Genomic DNA, 16,805 nt, shown 5'->3' on the forward strand with positions numbered 1-16,805 from the left:
TACTTGGTTGTTCTTTGTTAGCATCTTTGGCTCTACTGCCCCTGCCCCCTGTTCCGTCAAGGAAAAGGTTATAACTATTTATAGTGGTAAGTGGTTACAGGATGAAAAGTAGGGGGAAATAATCCTCTCAAATAAGTAGATAAGGGAGGTGTAATACAGAAATTTTTAACTCTTTGTTGGGGAAGCAGTGCCTTGAGACTTAGCAATCTAAGTGTTTTTGTCTTTCAGCATGATAGTCTCCTGGTTAGAAGGAATTGGGTAGAAATTCTCAATACGGCAGTTTGTTTTAGGAAGGGGGTGCATCTTTAGCTCTTCAATTGTGAAATGCACAGGTAGTTTTTAAAATAGAGGGTGAAGCTGAAATTTTTGAATCTAATTACTGCTTTTTCACTTCAGAGCATCAAATGGTACAGCATAATCTGCTACTTGGTAGCAGAACTTGATTTTGAAAGACACTGGGTTGACATTGGAACCTGTTTAATGTACTATTATTTTTCACTAGGTATTTGAAAAGATTTAAAGTGATGAAAATCAAAGTACTACGAAGCTGGTGCCGTCAGATACTGAAAGGCTTACAATTTCTACACACACGCACTCCTCCCATTATTCATAGAGACTTGAAATGTGACAACATCTTCATTACTGGCCCCACTGGATCAGTCAAGATTGGAGACCTTGGTCTGGCAACCCTGAAGCGAGCTTCTTTTGCCAAAAGTGTGATAGGTAAGCCTCTACTGTTTTGAAGGCTGGCAAGCCAGTCTACATACTTGGGAACTTGAATATTAAGAGCTTTCCTTAAAAATATGGTTTCAAAGGTACATGGTCAAAGCGTGTAGATGTGCAGGCTGGGTTTCCTGTCTGTTGAGATTACATGTTGAAATGCTGGTTGTGTTTTTGATTTTTTTTGTATTAACATTAAGTATTTCAGTACAGATATACTGCCTTGCCCAACAATTTCATGTAACATTGTTGATAAAACCTCTCTTAACTATAAACCTCACCTTTAATATGCCTCTTCAAGAAATGTCCAAATGGATTTTGGTGACTAAACAACATTGATATTTAGTCTAGCAATAATTTGTATGACCAATATTTTTGATTGTCACCAGGTGTTAATATTAAATCTCTTACATTTTGCGAGTAATCAAAAACTAAGATGTATCAAAAAAAAAACAAAATACTGCAAATTGTGGTATAATGTCTTACTCAGGAAGTCCCCAGACAGTGGAAGGGGATGCATCGTGGAAGTGTAGTCCTGTACTTAGTCTGTTCTTAAGTATCCCCTAATGACCTTTATTTTGAGAAATAAACTATTGGGCTGATAGAACTAGGATGACCTTTCCTGTGAATTCTGTATAGAATTGGTTTTATCAGCTTTGTTCTTGTAGTTGGGTGAGTAGGCTGCAGGAAATGAAGTTGCTTTTATTCCTAGTATTTCAGCTTGCTAAAATGCAATATTGCTCAACAGTCCTGTTCTAGATTCCCAGATGGGATCAATGATGTATACCTGTAAACTATCTTGCAAGTAGTCACTGAAATATTTCCTGCTTCCTAACCAGGTCATAGTATTAGTAGGAATGAAAAATATCCCATACCAAAAAAAAAAAAAAAGATTTTCTTAAACATACTCTTATTATTTAAAAAATTACTGCTTTGTATTTTGCTGTTAATAGTTAGCCTTTGGATAAGTGGCTACAACTGCATTCTCTTTTTCTGGTTTCATGTGGTGAAAAGGAGCAATGTGGTTGTTGAATGATTTGTAAACTGTCTTGAATCTGGTGTCTGCAGGAAATACTTCTGTGTTTAAATTTACAAGCAAACTTGCATCTCTGGCTTAAAGTAAATCTGATCATACAACGCAATCCTTTGGACTGCAAAGAGGGTGCAGTGATGCTTCCCTGAGCAAAAATTCTCTTCAAACTCTTTAAATGGGACTTGTTGAATCTCACGCTCTATGCCTGTAACTCAATCTCTCTGTATTTCTAAGTATTTTTGACTGTAGGATGTTCCTCACTAATGCCTGTATCTGCAGTAGGCCTATAAATATACTGCAGGTGGGAAGGTAAGTATATGAAGAAGAGGGCTCTGGTGAGTGGCCTTTGCAGAAAATTACTTCTTATCCTTTTTCATGAAGAGTTATGTTTTAACGACAGAGTTTTTCATTGCAAGGCCTTTCCTGAACTATTCTACCTGAAAAAATAGGTGGAGAGCACTAGGTCAGAGACTAGCTGTGGGCTCCTACCAGTACTACTTCTTTTGCAGCAGAGGGCAGTCAGGTAATTCCTGAAAACAGGTTTAATGTGCCTCCTTTCTTACAGGGAGAAAAGGTAAGTGTCTTAACTCTCTTTAGTATTTGGTTTGCAGCCTATGGCTAGTCTGACTGTTTTCCCCTCTTCTTATCCCCCTTCCCTCCATTTGATGCCTGATCCAGTCTGTTTTGATTCTTACACTAACATGCATCAAACAAGAATTACATCAGCCCTTTCATGCCATTCTTATTCCATAAAGACCTTGCAATGGAAGACTCACAAAGTATGTTGATGGAACAGAGTGACTAAGGGTTTCCTCCCTCTTCTTTTTGCCTCCACTTTCTCTTGTCTCACAGGTCTGCCCAACTGCTTCCTCCTGCGGTGAGTAACGCCAGCAGCCTCTGCTCGCTTTGAGACATTTAGAGTCTGAATCGTTCTTTTAATTTAAGGTACCCCAGAGTTCATGGCCCCCGAGATGTATGAGGAGAAATATGATGAATCCGTTGATGTATATGCTTTTGGGATGTGTATGCTAGAGATGGCAACGTCTGAGTATCCTTATTCTGAGTGCCAAAATGCTGCGCAGATCTACCGTCGAGTGACCAGCGTAAGTTCCTCCCCGCTTCTGATTCTAAAGCTATGGCCACTAGCAAGGGAGTACAAACGGTTGATCAGAAGCCTGTAAAATATGTGAATGGAAATAAAATTTTGCATATGTTGATACTCCTTCAGTATATTAGAAGGTATAGCTTGGGATTTAACAACAGCAACAACAAACAACCCAGCAACAACAACAAGAAAACACATTAGAATAACATTATTTTCTAAGCGACTGAAGGGTTGGGGGTAGTATTTTAGTCCTGAAAGCTACTTGGCAACTTTGTTCTCTAAAATAAAGCTGGTTCACAAATTCAGAGCACTTTGCTGTAGCAGCCTGCCAAGACAAATCATAAATTGTTACTTACAATGATTTTAAGTTTACTGAATACCAGATGGCTCTTAGCTACTGTGTCAGGTGCACTTCTCATAATTATGCAGTGGAAGTACTTAATCAATAGCAGGAAGATATTTCACTGTGAAAAGTGCTGGTAAATGCGGTAGTAGTGTTACTAATGAAACCAAATAATGGTGAAAAGGTGACCAAGAGCTGAATTTTGCCCATTTGACTAGACTAAGTAGAGCCTACAGACCTTGAACATACAAAGCAGACTAATGTTAGAAATTCTGAGAGTGGTTGTAGCTGATTTACTTTATGGTCTCTAAAACAGTACCATGAGAAGTACAGCGGCATAGTAAAACTAACTGCATACATTCAGCCTTCTTATCTAAGCGTTCAGAAAGAACATAGGCCATTTGGAGAAGCAAAAACTTGCACTGATTTTTTTCAGAATATCTGTGCACACATGCAAAGGGAGAAAATGACTTTCACTAGTCTACAAATTGAGGAAAGAGTTACTCATGTTAATCTTTTAGTGTGTATTATCTTTGAGAAGTTGAGGATTTAATAACAAATGGCTTGCTTACGGCTGGAAAAAATGCTTATTCCTGATACCTCAGAGTATCAAAGGCAGATATAATTGCTGACTGCAGACAAGGGGAGAAAGGGCCTTCATGGCAGAAGCAATAAATTCTTGAAGGAAGGCTTGGTAAAATAAAATGTGATTTCTTGCTTGAAGGGGAATGTGGGAGAGGGACAGGAGGAGGAAGAGGAAAAATAGGTGTTTTTTTGAACAGGTGTTAAGAGTATGTTTTATTTATATATATATATGTATATTTTTTAGTATGATGGTGAACTTAGCTGTAATCTTCTAAGTCAAGAGGAACAAGGGTAAAATCTAGTGGTTAACTGTGCATGTTCTGATGTGTAAGCTATCTGGATCAGTGAAAGAAAACAAACTAGTTTAGCAAAACAGTTCTAGGGGTATCTTCCAGTATGCTTAGGTTTGTATATTGACCAGAGCCAAAGAAACATAATTTCAGTATGGATGGGTACTTTATATCAAACGGGTATCTGATGCCGCTGCCCTTTCATTCCTTAAAGTGTGCTAGGAACTGGGCTATGGTGAGAATAATCAGCTTTTGAGACAGTCCCAGGCTTGGAAGTCCCCAGGTCTGTCATTTCCCTGCTCTGTGAAGTACTTAGCAATTGGAAAGCCTTGTAGGGGTTTGTAGCAGACTTACTTATATACAGACTTACTGGATTTCTACTTACCACTTGTTTCTTGTACCTTTAACAAACTTGATACTTCTTTCTCCCCACTGTGTTTGGTTGACTGTTGATCTTCTAAGTGGACAAGAAACATTGAATGGTAATTTTTTGGTCTGTCCTAACACATTTTTTACTCTTCTCTGCTCTTGGTGGTTCACAGATTGAATTTCATTGATTTTATTTCCTGCTGTTTCATCTGCTGCTTGGTATCTCTAAAATGCATTTTTATATGAAAGAAAATATTTACTTGATTTCAGAAGGAGTAAAGGACAAGAAAATAAAATGAAATGTACATTTCTCTGCTTCTAGGCAGAGAATGAAAGGCTGTGTATTTTGGTATCTTTGGGTTTGTTGTTCTTTGCATTACAGTCACAAAGCAGTCTATTTAAAAACGATCAAAAAGAACAAAAGCCAAAACAAACACTTGAATTAGCTTTCAAGGAATACTTTCAATGAAGAAACAATGATATTATCTAGAAATGAAGCATAAACCTGTCTTAAATGACAATGGAGAATTCAGTGGTTCTTCCATAACACGGGCAGCACAAGCATGTTATGAAAGCGAAATAAAATACTCTGTGGCTCTTTTCACATTGGTAAAAAAAAAAATACAAACAGTTTTCTACCCTTGTCCTTTACTCGTTGTAGAAGAAAATAAGATTCTCTTACTCTTATTTTGAAGGATACTTCAGGAGTTCTGACAGTATCTGTAGTTATGGTTGAGGGGTGAACCAGCAGAGAAATTCAGCACTTAGAAGGACATTGTGTGAACCATCAATAACAGAATGGATTGGGAAAACTTCCTGTAGGAATGCATCCAAAGGTACTTACCAAAACATTTCCTTTTAACTTAGGTTAGAAGGTGACTGTGGTTTGTGGTAGGTGGTTAGCACTTCCAATTCTAACCTCTAGTTTGCTGCTTTTCTAGGAATGTTTAGACCAGTCGAGGTAGGAGCTGTAGTGCTGCTTGTGCCTTAAATGGAAGGATTATTTTATCTACATGCATACACAAAGACCAGAGGGGAAGATACTAATGGCAGTTTGTCATTGAAAGATCGTGAAAAAAGATCATAAAAGATCATAAACACTGAAACTCCAAAGGCAATAAGACAAAATGTACAGACACTGAGTGCAGGAGATAAGTATTTAAATTGTTTGATTTCCCTCCACCCTTTTGCAGCAACTCTTGGGCTTGGTAAAAAGCACAGTTGCTGTGTTAGCTTAGACCCTAACTACTGCTTAGGAGAGAAACCTGTATAAGGAGTCTTAATGTCCATGGTGTCCTGTCAGCTCTGGACTTGGTACTGCCAGCTTACATTCTTCTCTCCTGTTTTGTCTGTATGTTGTTCTCTCTTCTAGGATGGCCTTCAGCTGTGTTGCTTTCTGACCTTATTCCTTTTGTGATTAGGATGGCTCTAGCCAATGCCTGATTCTGCAGCATTGGCTTGAGGCATTTGCCAAGATTGCTCAGAATATGTGGTGGTTCTACCTCTTCAGGGTTTTCTCTTTTTTTTTTTCTTTTTTTTTTTTTTTTTTTCTGGAAGCAGTTTTCTGATGAAGTAATGTAGTTAGGTAAGCAGAGACCTAGATATCAGATCTAAAGGCTGAAGTTTGTCTTTGTGATGAGACTTTATGGCCCAGCTGATTATTGTTGCTTTGCATCATGTACAACAGCAGTGCTGCACAAGTCTGTCGTTTTGCTGGATGACCATCTTGTCTATGTGCTCATTGAGAGATTCTTATTTTTCTTTAATAAAGGAGCACTGGGGTAAAAATCCTGAATTTTCCCTGGCATGGAAAACAATTGTTAAACTGGTTTTCTGGCTTGACTTTGTTCAGAGGAATTCTTTTAGTAGAAGAGTCTGAGTAAAAGCCCCCTTTTTTTAAAAAAAAAAAAACAAAGCAAACAAACAAAAAAAACCTGTCTGCAATTTTTAGGGGCCAAGGTGTTACGTTGTTTTACCGTTCTGGTAAAGAAATCAGGAGGAGTTTAACACAAAGTATTTACCTCCGGTTGTGTTTGCATGCTCTACCACATTCAGTCCAGACGTTATCACTAGCAGTTTCTTTAGAATAGAAAATACCTGCATGTCTTGTTGCTCAGGTATAAGAGTCTAGCCTCCCTCTATTTTCACCAGAACGTAATGTTGTAATTTTGTCTCCACCAAAAGCATATATCCCTCTTTGAAGCTATCCTCTACTGTTCTTTGGAAATGGTTCTAAATAAATGAGTAGTGAGTACTTAAAGAAGCTATGATTTTGAGGATTATCTTATTAAAAAAAAATAAAAATCTGTGGTTTAAGCAGTAAGTCTCTTCAGCTGGGACTGAATGCACCCCGTGGGCATTTACTGCTGTCTACATGACCTCAGAAAAAACACACTTAAGCTTTTAATTGGAAAGTAAGCTACCTATTAATTAAAGCTACCCATGAAGGTAGTGTTGTCAGCTCCTGTGATTTTTTTTTTTGCCCCTGCCCAGTTGTGCAGACACAGCTGTGTCAAACTGCATGATGCAGTACTAGGTTATGCAATGCCCCCCGCCTTTTTTTGCAAGTCCAAACCATATCAAGCAATACAGGCAGTTTAATACAAAATGTGATAATGGTACTTAATTGTCACGTAATTATTTATATATATATATAAAAAAGTTAAATAAGATCTTGGTAAAATTTGGGAAGATTTTCATGTCTGACACCATTCCTCTCTCTCAACTGGTATTCTTTCTTTGACCTGTTTCATGCATATTTCAATTATTTTGTCACAATAATATATTTGAAACGGGCTATATGTGTATTTAAATGAAAACAGATATTTATAGAACAGACATCTTAAGTATGATTTCTTAATTTAGTCTGTTTGGGAAGCAACGCAATGGAGGCATAACTGCATAGGTGCAGCTGCTTTGTCTCAGTGTGACATGTAACCCATGCAGTTGCTTCAAAAGCTAGTTTGTTTTTTTTTTTGGCTTACATTTGCTCTCCACTCACAGATGTGGTACGGACCTTGGCCACTTCTATTCTCTGTCTCCTGCAAGCTTTCTTTTTGTAGCACAGAGATTATTTTTCTAAGTGCATAGAGGTACTGGTTGCTCCATCTCCAATGCTTGTATATCTAAGTCTGAAATTTGCTAGATGATTGACTAGTCCTGGGATGAGTAAAATGACACTTAAAGGGGTTTATTATGCAGATTCATCTCATTCTTGCATGACTATCACTAACATAAATCCAAACATGTTAATTCCAAAAAAAGTTAAGACCATCCTCAGTTTTAAATGTACTGATCATCTAACATGAGTGTGAGCAGAACATTTTTTTTGCCCCCTCCCGTTATATAAACTTACCTTTTAAATTTTCCCGTTAGTGTTGTTCTCTGTACTTAATTTTCTTCACGCTTAGTTGGACAAAGTGAAGTTTTATACTCATCCTTGCCTTCATCAAAAGTCCAGTCTCTTCTCTAAATAAATATCTGCCTTCTGAGCCTTAGGATGAGAAAAAAAACATTTTGCATTTTGACTTAAGAAAACAAAGCAAAACACAAAATGTTCTGTACTGAAATGTTCCACAGAATGGGCACAGCTTTTTTTCATCTCTGTTGTACTGAGCTTAAAAAAGGCCTGAGGGAACAAGGTACATAATGAGTAACCAGACCAGGCAGTGTCTAACTGGTTTGAAAAGCTGTAATTTCCCTAGCTTGTGGGAACTGAAGCTTACTGGTTAGAGTGAAGGTCATCGTCTTGGCTAGAAACCAGTCACTTATGAATTGCTGCAGTTTGGTCAATTGAGATTAAATTAATTTCTTCTTTAGTGACTTAAAAGTTAGACATCATAATTGCCTAACTTAATCAACTAAATTCTTTATTTTCCTTAGAGAAGAAATGGTCAAGTCATCCTACCTCTGTCTTCTTTTTTGTTCCCTTAAGAATCCTAGGCAGCAAATATAAATGTTTAACCTTTAGACTTGTGATTAGTTTTACTTGTCTAATGAATATTGATGAATATCCTATTTTACTTTCTAGAAGGAATTTGAGATTTGTTAAGTGTACATAGAGCTCTGTTCCTTTACCTTGAATAACTTGGTTTCTTAGCCTCATTCATATACATAGAGACACCCTTCCTACCAAGTTCTCAGGCAAAAAGCATTGGTAAGGAACATTGGAAAAGCAGGGAAAGGGAACCCTCAAATAAAGCAAGTAGTCTTTTGTTAAAGCACATACTGAAAATCCCTGAGCCTTCAACCAAGCACAGGAAACATAGTAAGAAAGGGAAAATTGTTGTAATTGTGTTGACTGAAGGAAGAAAATTCAGGCACTTAAGTATCAAATGGAAAACAAACAAAAAAAAGCACACCAGGTGTAATTCCTCCGTATCACACTAAATGAATTAAATAATGAATTAAATGTGTCTGGATGGCCAGTGACGCCCTTCAGACGTCCATCCTGGGGCCAGTACTGTTCAGTATCTTTATCAACAACACAAATGGTGGGATCAAGTGCACCCTCAGCAAGTCTGCAGAGGACACCAAGCTGAGTGGTGCAGTTGATACAACAGAAGGAAGGGATGCCAGCCAAAGGGACTTGGACAAGCTAGAAAGTGGGCCCTTGTGAGTTTAATGAGGTTCACAAGGCCAAGTGCAAGGTGCACCTGGGTCTAGACAACCTGTACAAGAGAAGATTGTGCAAGATTGGGAGAACTCATTGAGAGCAGCCCTGCAGAGAAGGACTTGGGGATTCTGGTGGATCAAAAGCTCAGCATGAGCCAGCAGTGTGCGCTTGCAGCCCAGGAGGCCACCCATATCCTGGGTGCATCAACAGAGTAGTGGCCAGCAGGTAGAGGGAGGTGTTCAAGGCCAGGTTGGATGGGGCTTTGAGCAACATGATATAGTGGAAGGTGTCCCTGTCCATGGCAGGGCTTTGGAACTGGATGATCTTTAAGGTTCCTTCCAACAAGAGCTGTTGTGTGATACGATCCTATGATTAAAGAGTATGTAAGCTTCTGCTGCTCGTCTTCTGTAGCCATTCAGCTCAGTTGCAAGCGTTTTAAACAGCACTTCTTTAAGAGTGAGGAATCTTCCTGAGTGGAAGTACAGTCACTGACTCATCAGTTCAGAAATACATAGCCTTAAAAATGGAAGGGGGACAAAATAGGAATACTAGGTCTCAAAGCATTAATAATATCTTAAGTTTTGTCTTAGTTAAGTCCCTCTTTTTAGAGAAAAAACAACAATCTAAGTAAGAAACAACAGGAAACAGAACACTGTGATGTAACATGCTACACAGTTTACAAAACTGGGGTAGATATATGAAGTTGGAAGGAAAAAGACTCATTCAGCTGAATTCCTTTCTAAAAGTAGATCACTTTTATGGGTTTGTCTTAAGAGGCATTTGTCGTATTTAGCATCAAAAGTGCCTAGATTACAACTAAAACTGTTATGTCCATATTGGTATTTTAAAACAAATTTAGTTCAAGTGAAAGGGGATTTTTCTTATTTTGATCTCTGCTGAGCTTGGGATCTGCCTTAATTTTAAATTATGTATGATTTTAAAATGATCAGGAACTAAAATGGGGGAAGGCTATCAGCTGAGGTGCAGAAAATGAAGATCTAATACATTTTTTTCAATGTGGAATTCAAAAATTTGGTTATACTGCAGACTTCTTATATGTGTTTTTATAAGCCTACATTAGCCCATGGTATATTGAGTAAACAATGTGTATATATATAAAAACAAGAACAAAAACAACAACCACAAAACCAACACACTTCAGTATCTCTAAAGGATCTGGCCTTGTCAAATTGTGATGCTAATATCTAAAATTGTCCTGTACAGACATTTATATAGCTGTTACATTAACTGTGGTTAATTTAATTTACCAGAAGATGGGAAGGTGACTCTTTTCTTAAGAACAGAGAAGTGGTCAGTATTTGAAAGTGCCTGGCTTTGCAGTGTTACAAGAACCATTAATGAATCACTGAAGTCGCAAACTCAGGATTTCCATGGGGAGACTGATAGTTTTTTTGTCAGCATAGTGCCACTAGTCAAAAGTACTGATGTTAACAATGGATGGGCTTCTATTTCTTGTCCGAACAACTGTGCTGCTATAGTTGCACTGGGGTAGAAATGGGTTGACTTCAGGAAAGTTTTAGTCTTGCAGAAGCTCACAGCGGCAATGAGCTTAAAAACAAAACAAAAGAAGTTATTTTGAGATGTTATGTGATTCATAGGCCAGAACTCTGCTAAAATTGTATGGAAACCCTATATAGGTCTCTAAAAATTACTCCGAGCTGTTCCCAGAACAGACAATAACATGTGAACATATATGCCTATTTGAATGCTTTGTTTTGTTCCCATATTAGAACAGTGAAGGCTACCAAAATTGAATGAAAATTTGCAGGTAGTTTATTCTCAAAAGTAGAGAATAATAGAATTGTCTAGGTTGGAAAAGACCTTCAAGATCATCAAGTCCACCTATCAACCTGACCTGCTGTCCCATCACTAAAACACATCCTTTAGTGCCACATTCACGTCTCAAATACCTCCAGCGATGGTGATGTGTCCACTTCTTTGGGCAGTCCATAACAATGCCTGACCACCCTCTCTGTGAAGAAATTCTTCCTACGTCCAATTTTAATCTTACCTGGTGCAACTTGAGGCCATTTCCTTGCATCCTATCACTTCTCACCTGCAAAGAGAGACAGACACCCTCCTTGTTACAGCCTCCTTTCAGGTAGTTGTAGGGAGCAGTGAGGTCTCCCCTCAGTCTCCTCTTCTCTAGACTGAACGTCCCCAGTTCTGGGGGGCTCAGACATTTCAGTGCTCTTCTCTGTACATGCTCGAGTAATGCGCTATCCTTCCTGTAGTGAGGGGGCCCAAGACTGAACACAATATTCAAGGTGCAGTCTCACCAGTGCTGTGTACAAGGGGATGATCTCTTCCCTGGTCTTCCTGCCTACACTAATTTTGATGAGAGAAACACCAAGCTTGAAAGCATCTATGAGAAAATTCATTGCTTGTTGTGCGTAATGTTTTTATGCTAAAGGGGAAAAAGACTGTTGCTTCTCCCTCCAGTGAAGGTGTTTTGCTGCTTCCTAACACCGAGCTTGTGCCTTTTGAAGGTAAACACCTTTCAGAGATGTTTCTACCTTACCACCTATTACCATCATAATTCTCTGAGTAGCAGAGAGTTATATTTCCTAGGATCCTCCTCTGAAACTGAGTCTTTTGGTACACAAATAGAAGTCCCTCGCTCCTATTCTAGTAAGTCAGAAAATAAAAGAGATAGTGAGATAGTGACTTTTGGAGCATTGTCTGAATTGTGCACTATTTTTGGAGTTTGCAACATTATCCTAGGCCTTTTAGGAGTTATCTTCTAAGCAGTAGTTCTGGCAGTGAATATGGTTTTATGCCCCATGGAAAAGATTCAATGTTGGATTGTTCTTTTTAATTCAATTCCAAGTCCACTGGACCTTATCTGTGGCTTTAGAATTATTATTGCTGTACTTAAATTTTAAACTGAGTGCTACATGATGTTTTTCTGTCAGAATTATAGCTAATTAAAGCAGAGAATGCAACTAATATAATTTGATTTTTCAAAAATATATTTTCCATACTGAAAATAGAAGAAAGACATTTTTGTTTCTGATATTGTGTCACTGTGGTATTTCTATATTTATAGCATTGAGATGTGTGTCTAGGCATGCCCCCATTTTTTTTTTTTTGAAAGCCGTTTCCAAGCTAAAATCCCAGCAAAACGACGGCTCATTTAGCTAGCTCAAGATGTGCACCATTGCATGTTCTTGTTCAGATAACAAAGGCAGTACTCCTGCTTCTAAGTGTCAAGTTTAACAACTGTGTGATAAATTAAGCTGATCTTACCTTTGTACTCGTGTGGAAGAATAAAAACTGCCAAGTTTGTTCTCAGTCTGCTTGTGCTGTCACTGTCATTTTGGAAGAACTTGTATCCTTATCGTGTGTGTTTCTAAACAAGGCCCTTTTCACCATTTCACACAGCCATATCATAATGGTTTGACAACTGTACACTAAGGAATTGTGTTTTGCCTTTTGATTACTAAATTTCCTATTCTAGAGATTGTGATTTCTTCTGTTCATTGGAAAGGGATGCTGCAGCTACGAGAGGTGCTGTGATCAGTTCATCTGATTCTTAACTAAAGCTTTCCGTTCAACCAGTTGTAAGAGCTCCAGTTTCTTAAAACTTTTGAAATAGGTTGATGTTTGTACTTACCTGGAGGCTCTGATGTGAGAACTTGCATATTTAAGAAAAATCAAAAAGCCGTGTGTGCTGGGCTAAGTAACTAGTCAATGTGGTAATTGTAAGGCATGAAGTATATCTAGCAGTAGCACATAGTCTAAATTACAGTTCAATATTATCACAAATACAGTGGTTTTTACCTTGTTACAAACTTTTACTTGTGAATGCTGGAAAGAAACACAACCAGGGATTTCTCTGAAGAGTTAAGACTAGTACTAGTTCAGCTTCTTAAATTAGATTTGCTGATAGGATGGATTTTAAGTATGTGGAATTGTAAGGCTTTTAACACTGAATTCTCTGGCTGTAAGTAAAATGTACAGTATTGAGGTGCTGGCAGAGCAGTTGGATAAGGAGACAGTGTAATTGTCCTGCAGCTTGTGGGCTTGGAGATAAGTTGTAGAATATGGATGTGGAGATGACAGCAAGACGTTATAGCTGTTCAGACAAGGAATATGTATTTATTCTTTTTACCAAAGATGATCATACAAATAACTAGACGCTGCTCTTACGCAACCTCACAACTCAAAGAATAACAGTCAGTGTGGGTAGAATGGTTATATTGGAAATGTATCTTGTGCATATAACAGCTTCAATCATGTATGCATGGGATGTTTTTGCTATTAAATATATGACGAGCCTTTTGTTTTTATTAACATCTCAAATTGTTTGAGAGTACTTGGTACACTGAGGAGAAAACAGTTCCCAAACTGATCCATCAGGTTGTGGCAAGCAGGCCTGTATAAATACAGCGTTGCCTCCACTGCCTTTGTAACTGAGCATGAAATCTGGACATACACGGTTATCTGTTGCAAGTCTGAAGACTGCTGATTTGGAGAAATTTAAGAATCATGGGACTTAGATTACTTGCATGCCAGTACGATGAGGGGAGAGGGGGGTGAATGTCGTATCTCCAGCCTCTGCAGACTGAAGACACTGGTTGAGCTATTTTAGTGGTGTAGAGCTTTCTTAAATAGTTGAGGGGAATTCTGGTCTGGCTGCTGGTAGATTAGGCAAATTCAAAAGGTATCAGGTTCAAAATGTGCAGTCATTACTTCTCTTCAGAACAGGGCAAAATTATCCCAAGACAATGGTCTAAGTAGAGGTTTGTGAGCTGACTAGCTCATCGAAAGCCTTCATCGGCTTCTGTTGCTTGTACTGCAGTACTACTGTTTACCCTGTTAGGATATTGATCTTGTGCAGAGCTTATTCTGCAGGATTCACCGATTTCATTCCTGACAGAATTATCAATTGTCCAGAATTAATTACTATGGAAATACTGAAATCAGAGAAGCTCAATTTTCATTTCCATTAAATGTGCTGCATCGTTTCAATTTTAGTCTGAACTCTACTGTATCTCATTCTTTTTAATGCAGCTTCTGTAGGCAACCTGTATTTCTTCTGAGCTGAGTAAATGCTAAGTGAGGTCTTTTCGTCATAGATATGCAGGTATTCATTTGAACTGGGATGAGAATTATGATACAAATATACTCTGTGAGATAAGGAAAGAAATCTGAAAGATCGTTTCTGGGTGATAGAACAGTATTGGGATGAGGGATTAGAGGTGGAGAAGGGGGTGAAATAGTTAAACTTGTAGGTTTTGAGGGCTGGGTGAGTAACTAATAGCCAGTGGTGACCTTTAGAAGATCATAGGGTTAAAGTAATTTAAATGCTATATATACTGTTGCCCAAGGGCTTCTGTGAGACTATGGGAAGGAGGTAGGATCCCTGGCTTGTTTTCCACTGGAATCATATGCTCTGTCAAGTTTCCTTGAATTAATGGGTTGTGGCAGCCTGGATCTGGCTCAAACTAGCGTGGTACCAACTTAGCTAAAAAGAAAATATAGAGACTTTTAATTACTTTGTTTTTGAGATTTGACTTTGCTACTGATTCTATTAGCCTCTGGACTGCAGAGTTTGAACATTTTGTTTGAGAAGATTAATCAGTTACGGTAGAATTCCTCTCAAGCTCTGCAGTTAAAGTACTTCTGCAAAGAGCCAAGCAAACATCGTGGTTAGACTGGGACAGGTACACTGTGTGCATACTAAAAGCTGAAAGACTTCAATATTCTTCACATCTCACACGGTGCACCCCAGAGAAGTGCAGCCTTAATTTAATGTGTTGAATGTTTGGTGCTGTTCCTGGGAAGAAGATTGGCTTTGACTGCACAAAACCTGCTGTCATTGGGTTTGAGTGCCACTGTAACAGTGACAAACAGATCATAAACACTGGCAAGTGAAATTCTGACGTGCTTTATTGAAGATACCAGTAAGCACCGTTAAAACTGAGGTGATAATCAATAGTTGATGCGAGGGTGTAAGAGCTAAGCAGTTGGAAGGCCACGCAACATAGCAGTATCTTTGAGGGCCTCTTTTCCCTTGATAGCTCTAAACTTTCGCTGCAGCTGGTGAAGGGGATTTCTGAAACGCCCAGTGAAGGATCAGAAGGTGTTGCTTTGCAACGTTGGTGTTTGTGGTATAACAATATTGGTATAATTTTGGTATACTTGGGGAACTGAGTCTGCCGTTTTGTGGGTTGAGAAGCGCTCTTGATAAACTGTTATTATATTCAGTTTTAAATGATCCCCACTAGCTATCAAAATGTGTTTGTTCACTTTGCACTTTAAAGCTGTGCATGTGAGCTTTCTTACCATTGCTGCTTTTGTCCTTCCAAAAAAAGCCTGGAAGCTGTGAACAACTCACTTTATTAGAAAGCAAGCTCTGCAATAGCTGTTTGAAACGAGATACCAGGGGAAGAAAAAAGCAACAGACTTCATGTTGGGTTTGGAATACAGCAAAAGGCATTGGGAAATATAACTCCAGATTATATTCATGCACGTGATGTAAAACAAGCAACAACACAGCCTTCTAAATTTGTCCGGCAGTTTGAGAATCTCCTTAAATACCTATTCCCTTACGTTAAGAACCTAGTAAAAGAAGAGCAGGTGATGGTAGCACTGGTAGCAGATGTAATTGTTAGGGAAGAGGGAGATGGGCTATCCTATGTTATCCTAGTGCAAGTTTATGTTCTTTTGGGATTAAATTGGGAAGTACACTTATGTAGCTCCATGGAAAGAAGAGGAGAAACAGCAGCTGCCTTCCCTCCTAGCACAAAATAAGTGCCAGCAAGCTTGGGTCAGAGCAACATACTGACTGATCCATTCCCAAGTGTACTTCTGCCACAGCCAGCGTGGAGCTGGGTGATGTTCCTCCTGCAGCCTTAAACTATGGTAGAAAACTTGGGTGGAGAATAGGAGAACAGCCAAGCGGGGAGGCGGGGACATGCAGGAAGTAAAGGCTCCCTGTGCTGCCTCCTCTTCCTCCTCCTCGCAGCTAGCTGGGCAGGCAGGAAAGGAAAAGCTTACCTCTTGCTTATATTCATTCTTTCCATTCAGAATTTGAGTGGCAAAAGCAGATATTGAGCTTGAACCTCTGCAGCCTCATGTACTGGACTTGGAAAAGTACAAGGGGTATCAAACAGAAAACAATGCTTCCTTCTAACTTTGATGTCTGCTTTCCCTCCGCTGTGCGTTAAGTCCACAGCCTAACGGATTCCCTTCGGAAATTAACAGCCAGCTAACTCTTTGGTGTGTGCATCTCTTTTTCCTGATGGATTTTACAAAAAGAGAGATCTGTCCCGTGTTTGTAATTGTTAATTCCCACTGTTGTTGCTGTTCTCACAAGGATTGCGCTAAAGAGGTAGGTGAGAGTGTCAGCTCCAGGAGAATTGTGTGTAGCTGCAGTGAAGGACTTGGGGGGTGGTGGATCCGAATTCTCAACAAGTCTGAACTGCTTTGCATGGAATCGCTCCTCAGCTTTTAAACTCGATGATACTTTTTCTGCAACTTCCTAATGTACGTTAAAATCCTGAACAGCAAAGCCAGAACACTTGTTGCTCCTGCTATTTCCAAGCTGTGTTGCTATTTTCATTTTTTTTATATAATTAGGATTGCTGACGGTACATGATGCTTTTTCTTCATTTTTTTGGTATAATAAGTAATACAGCATTGATTGTATATTCTTTTACGATATTTTCGGTATCTTTTGAATTACAATGAGATGTTAAACCACTGATTCAGTTATT

At 38.8% G+C, this 16,805-nt stretch overlaps 1 protein-coding gene across 10 annotated transcripts in view; it reads left to right on the plus strand.

Moving 5' to 3' along the window:
- WNK1 (WNK lysine deficient protein kinase 1) overlaps nucleotides 1-16,805 on the plus strand; it is a 104,783-nt gene that overhangs the window by 37,508 nt on the left and 50,470 nt on the right. For all 10 annotated transcript variants that reach the window (XM_032191393.1, XM_032191401.1, XM_032191421.1 and 7 more), the window contains exons 3-4: nucleotides 503-723; nucleotides 2,699-2,856. In XM_032191393.1, the coding sequence (XP_032047284.1) occupies nucleotides 503-723; nucleotides 2,699-2,856 (379 nt within the window). The remainder of the gene's footprint in view (nucleotides 1-502; nucleotides 724-2,698; nucleotides 2,857-16,805) is intronic.

This window comes from Aythya fuligula, chromosome 1 (assembly GCF_009819795.1).
Source record: "Aythya fuligula isolate bAytFul2 chromosome 1, bAytFul2.pri, whole genome shotgun sequence".
In the NCBI taxonomy this organism is placed as follows: Eukaryota; Metazoa; Chordata; class Aves; order Anseriformes; family Anatidae; genus Aythya; species Aythya fuligula.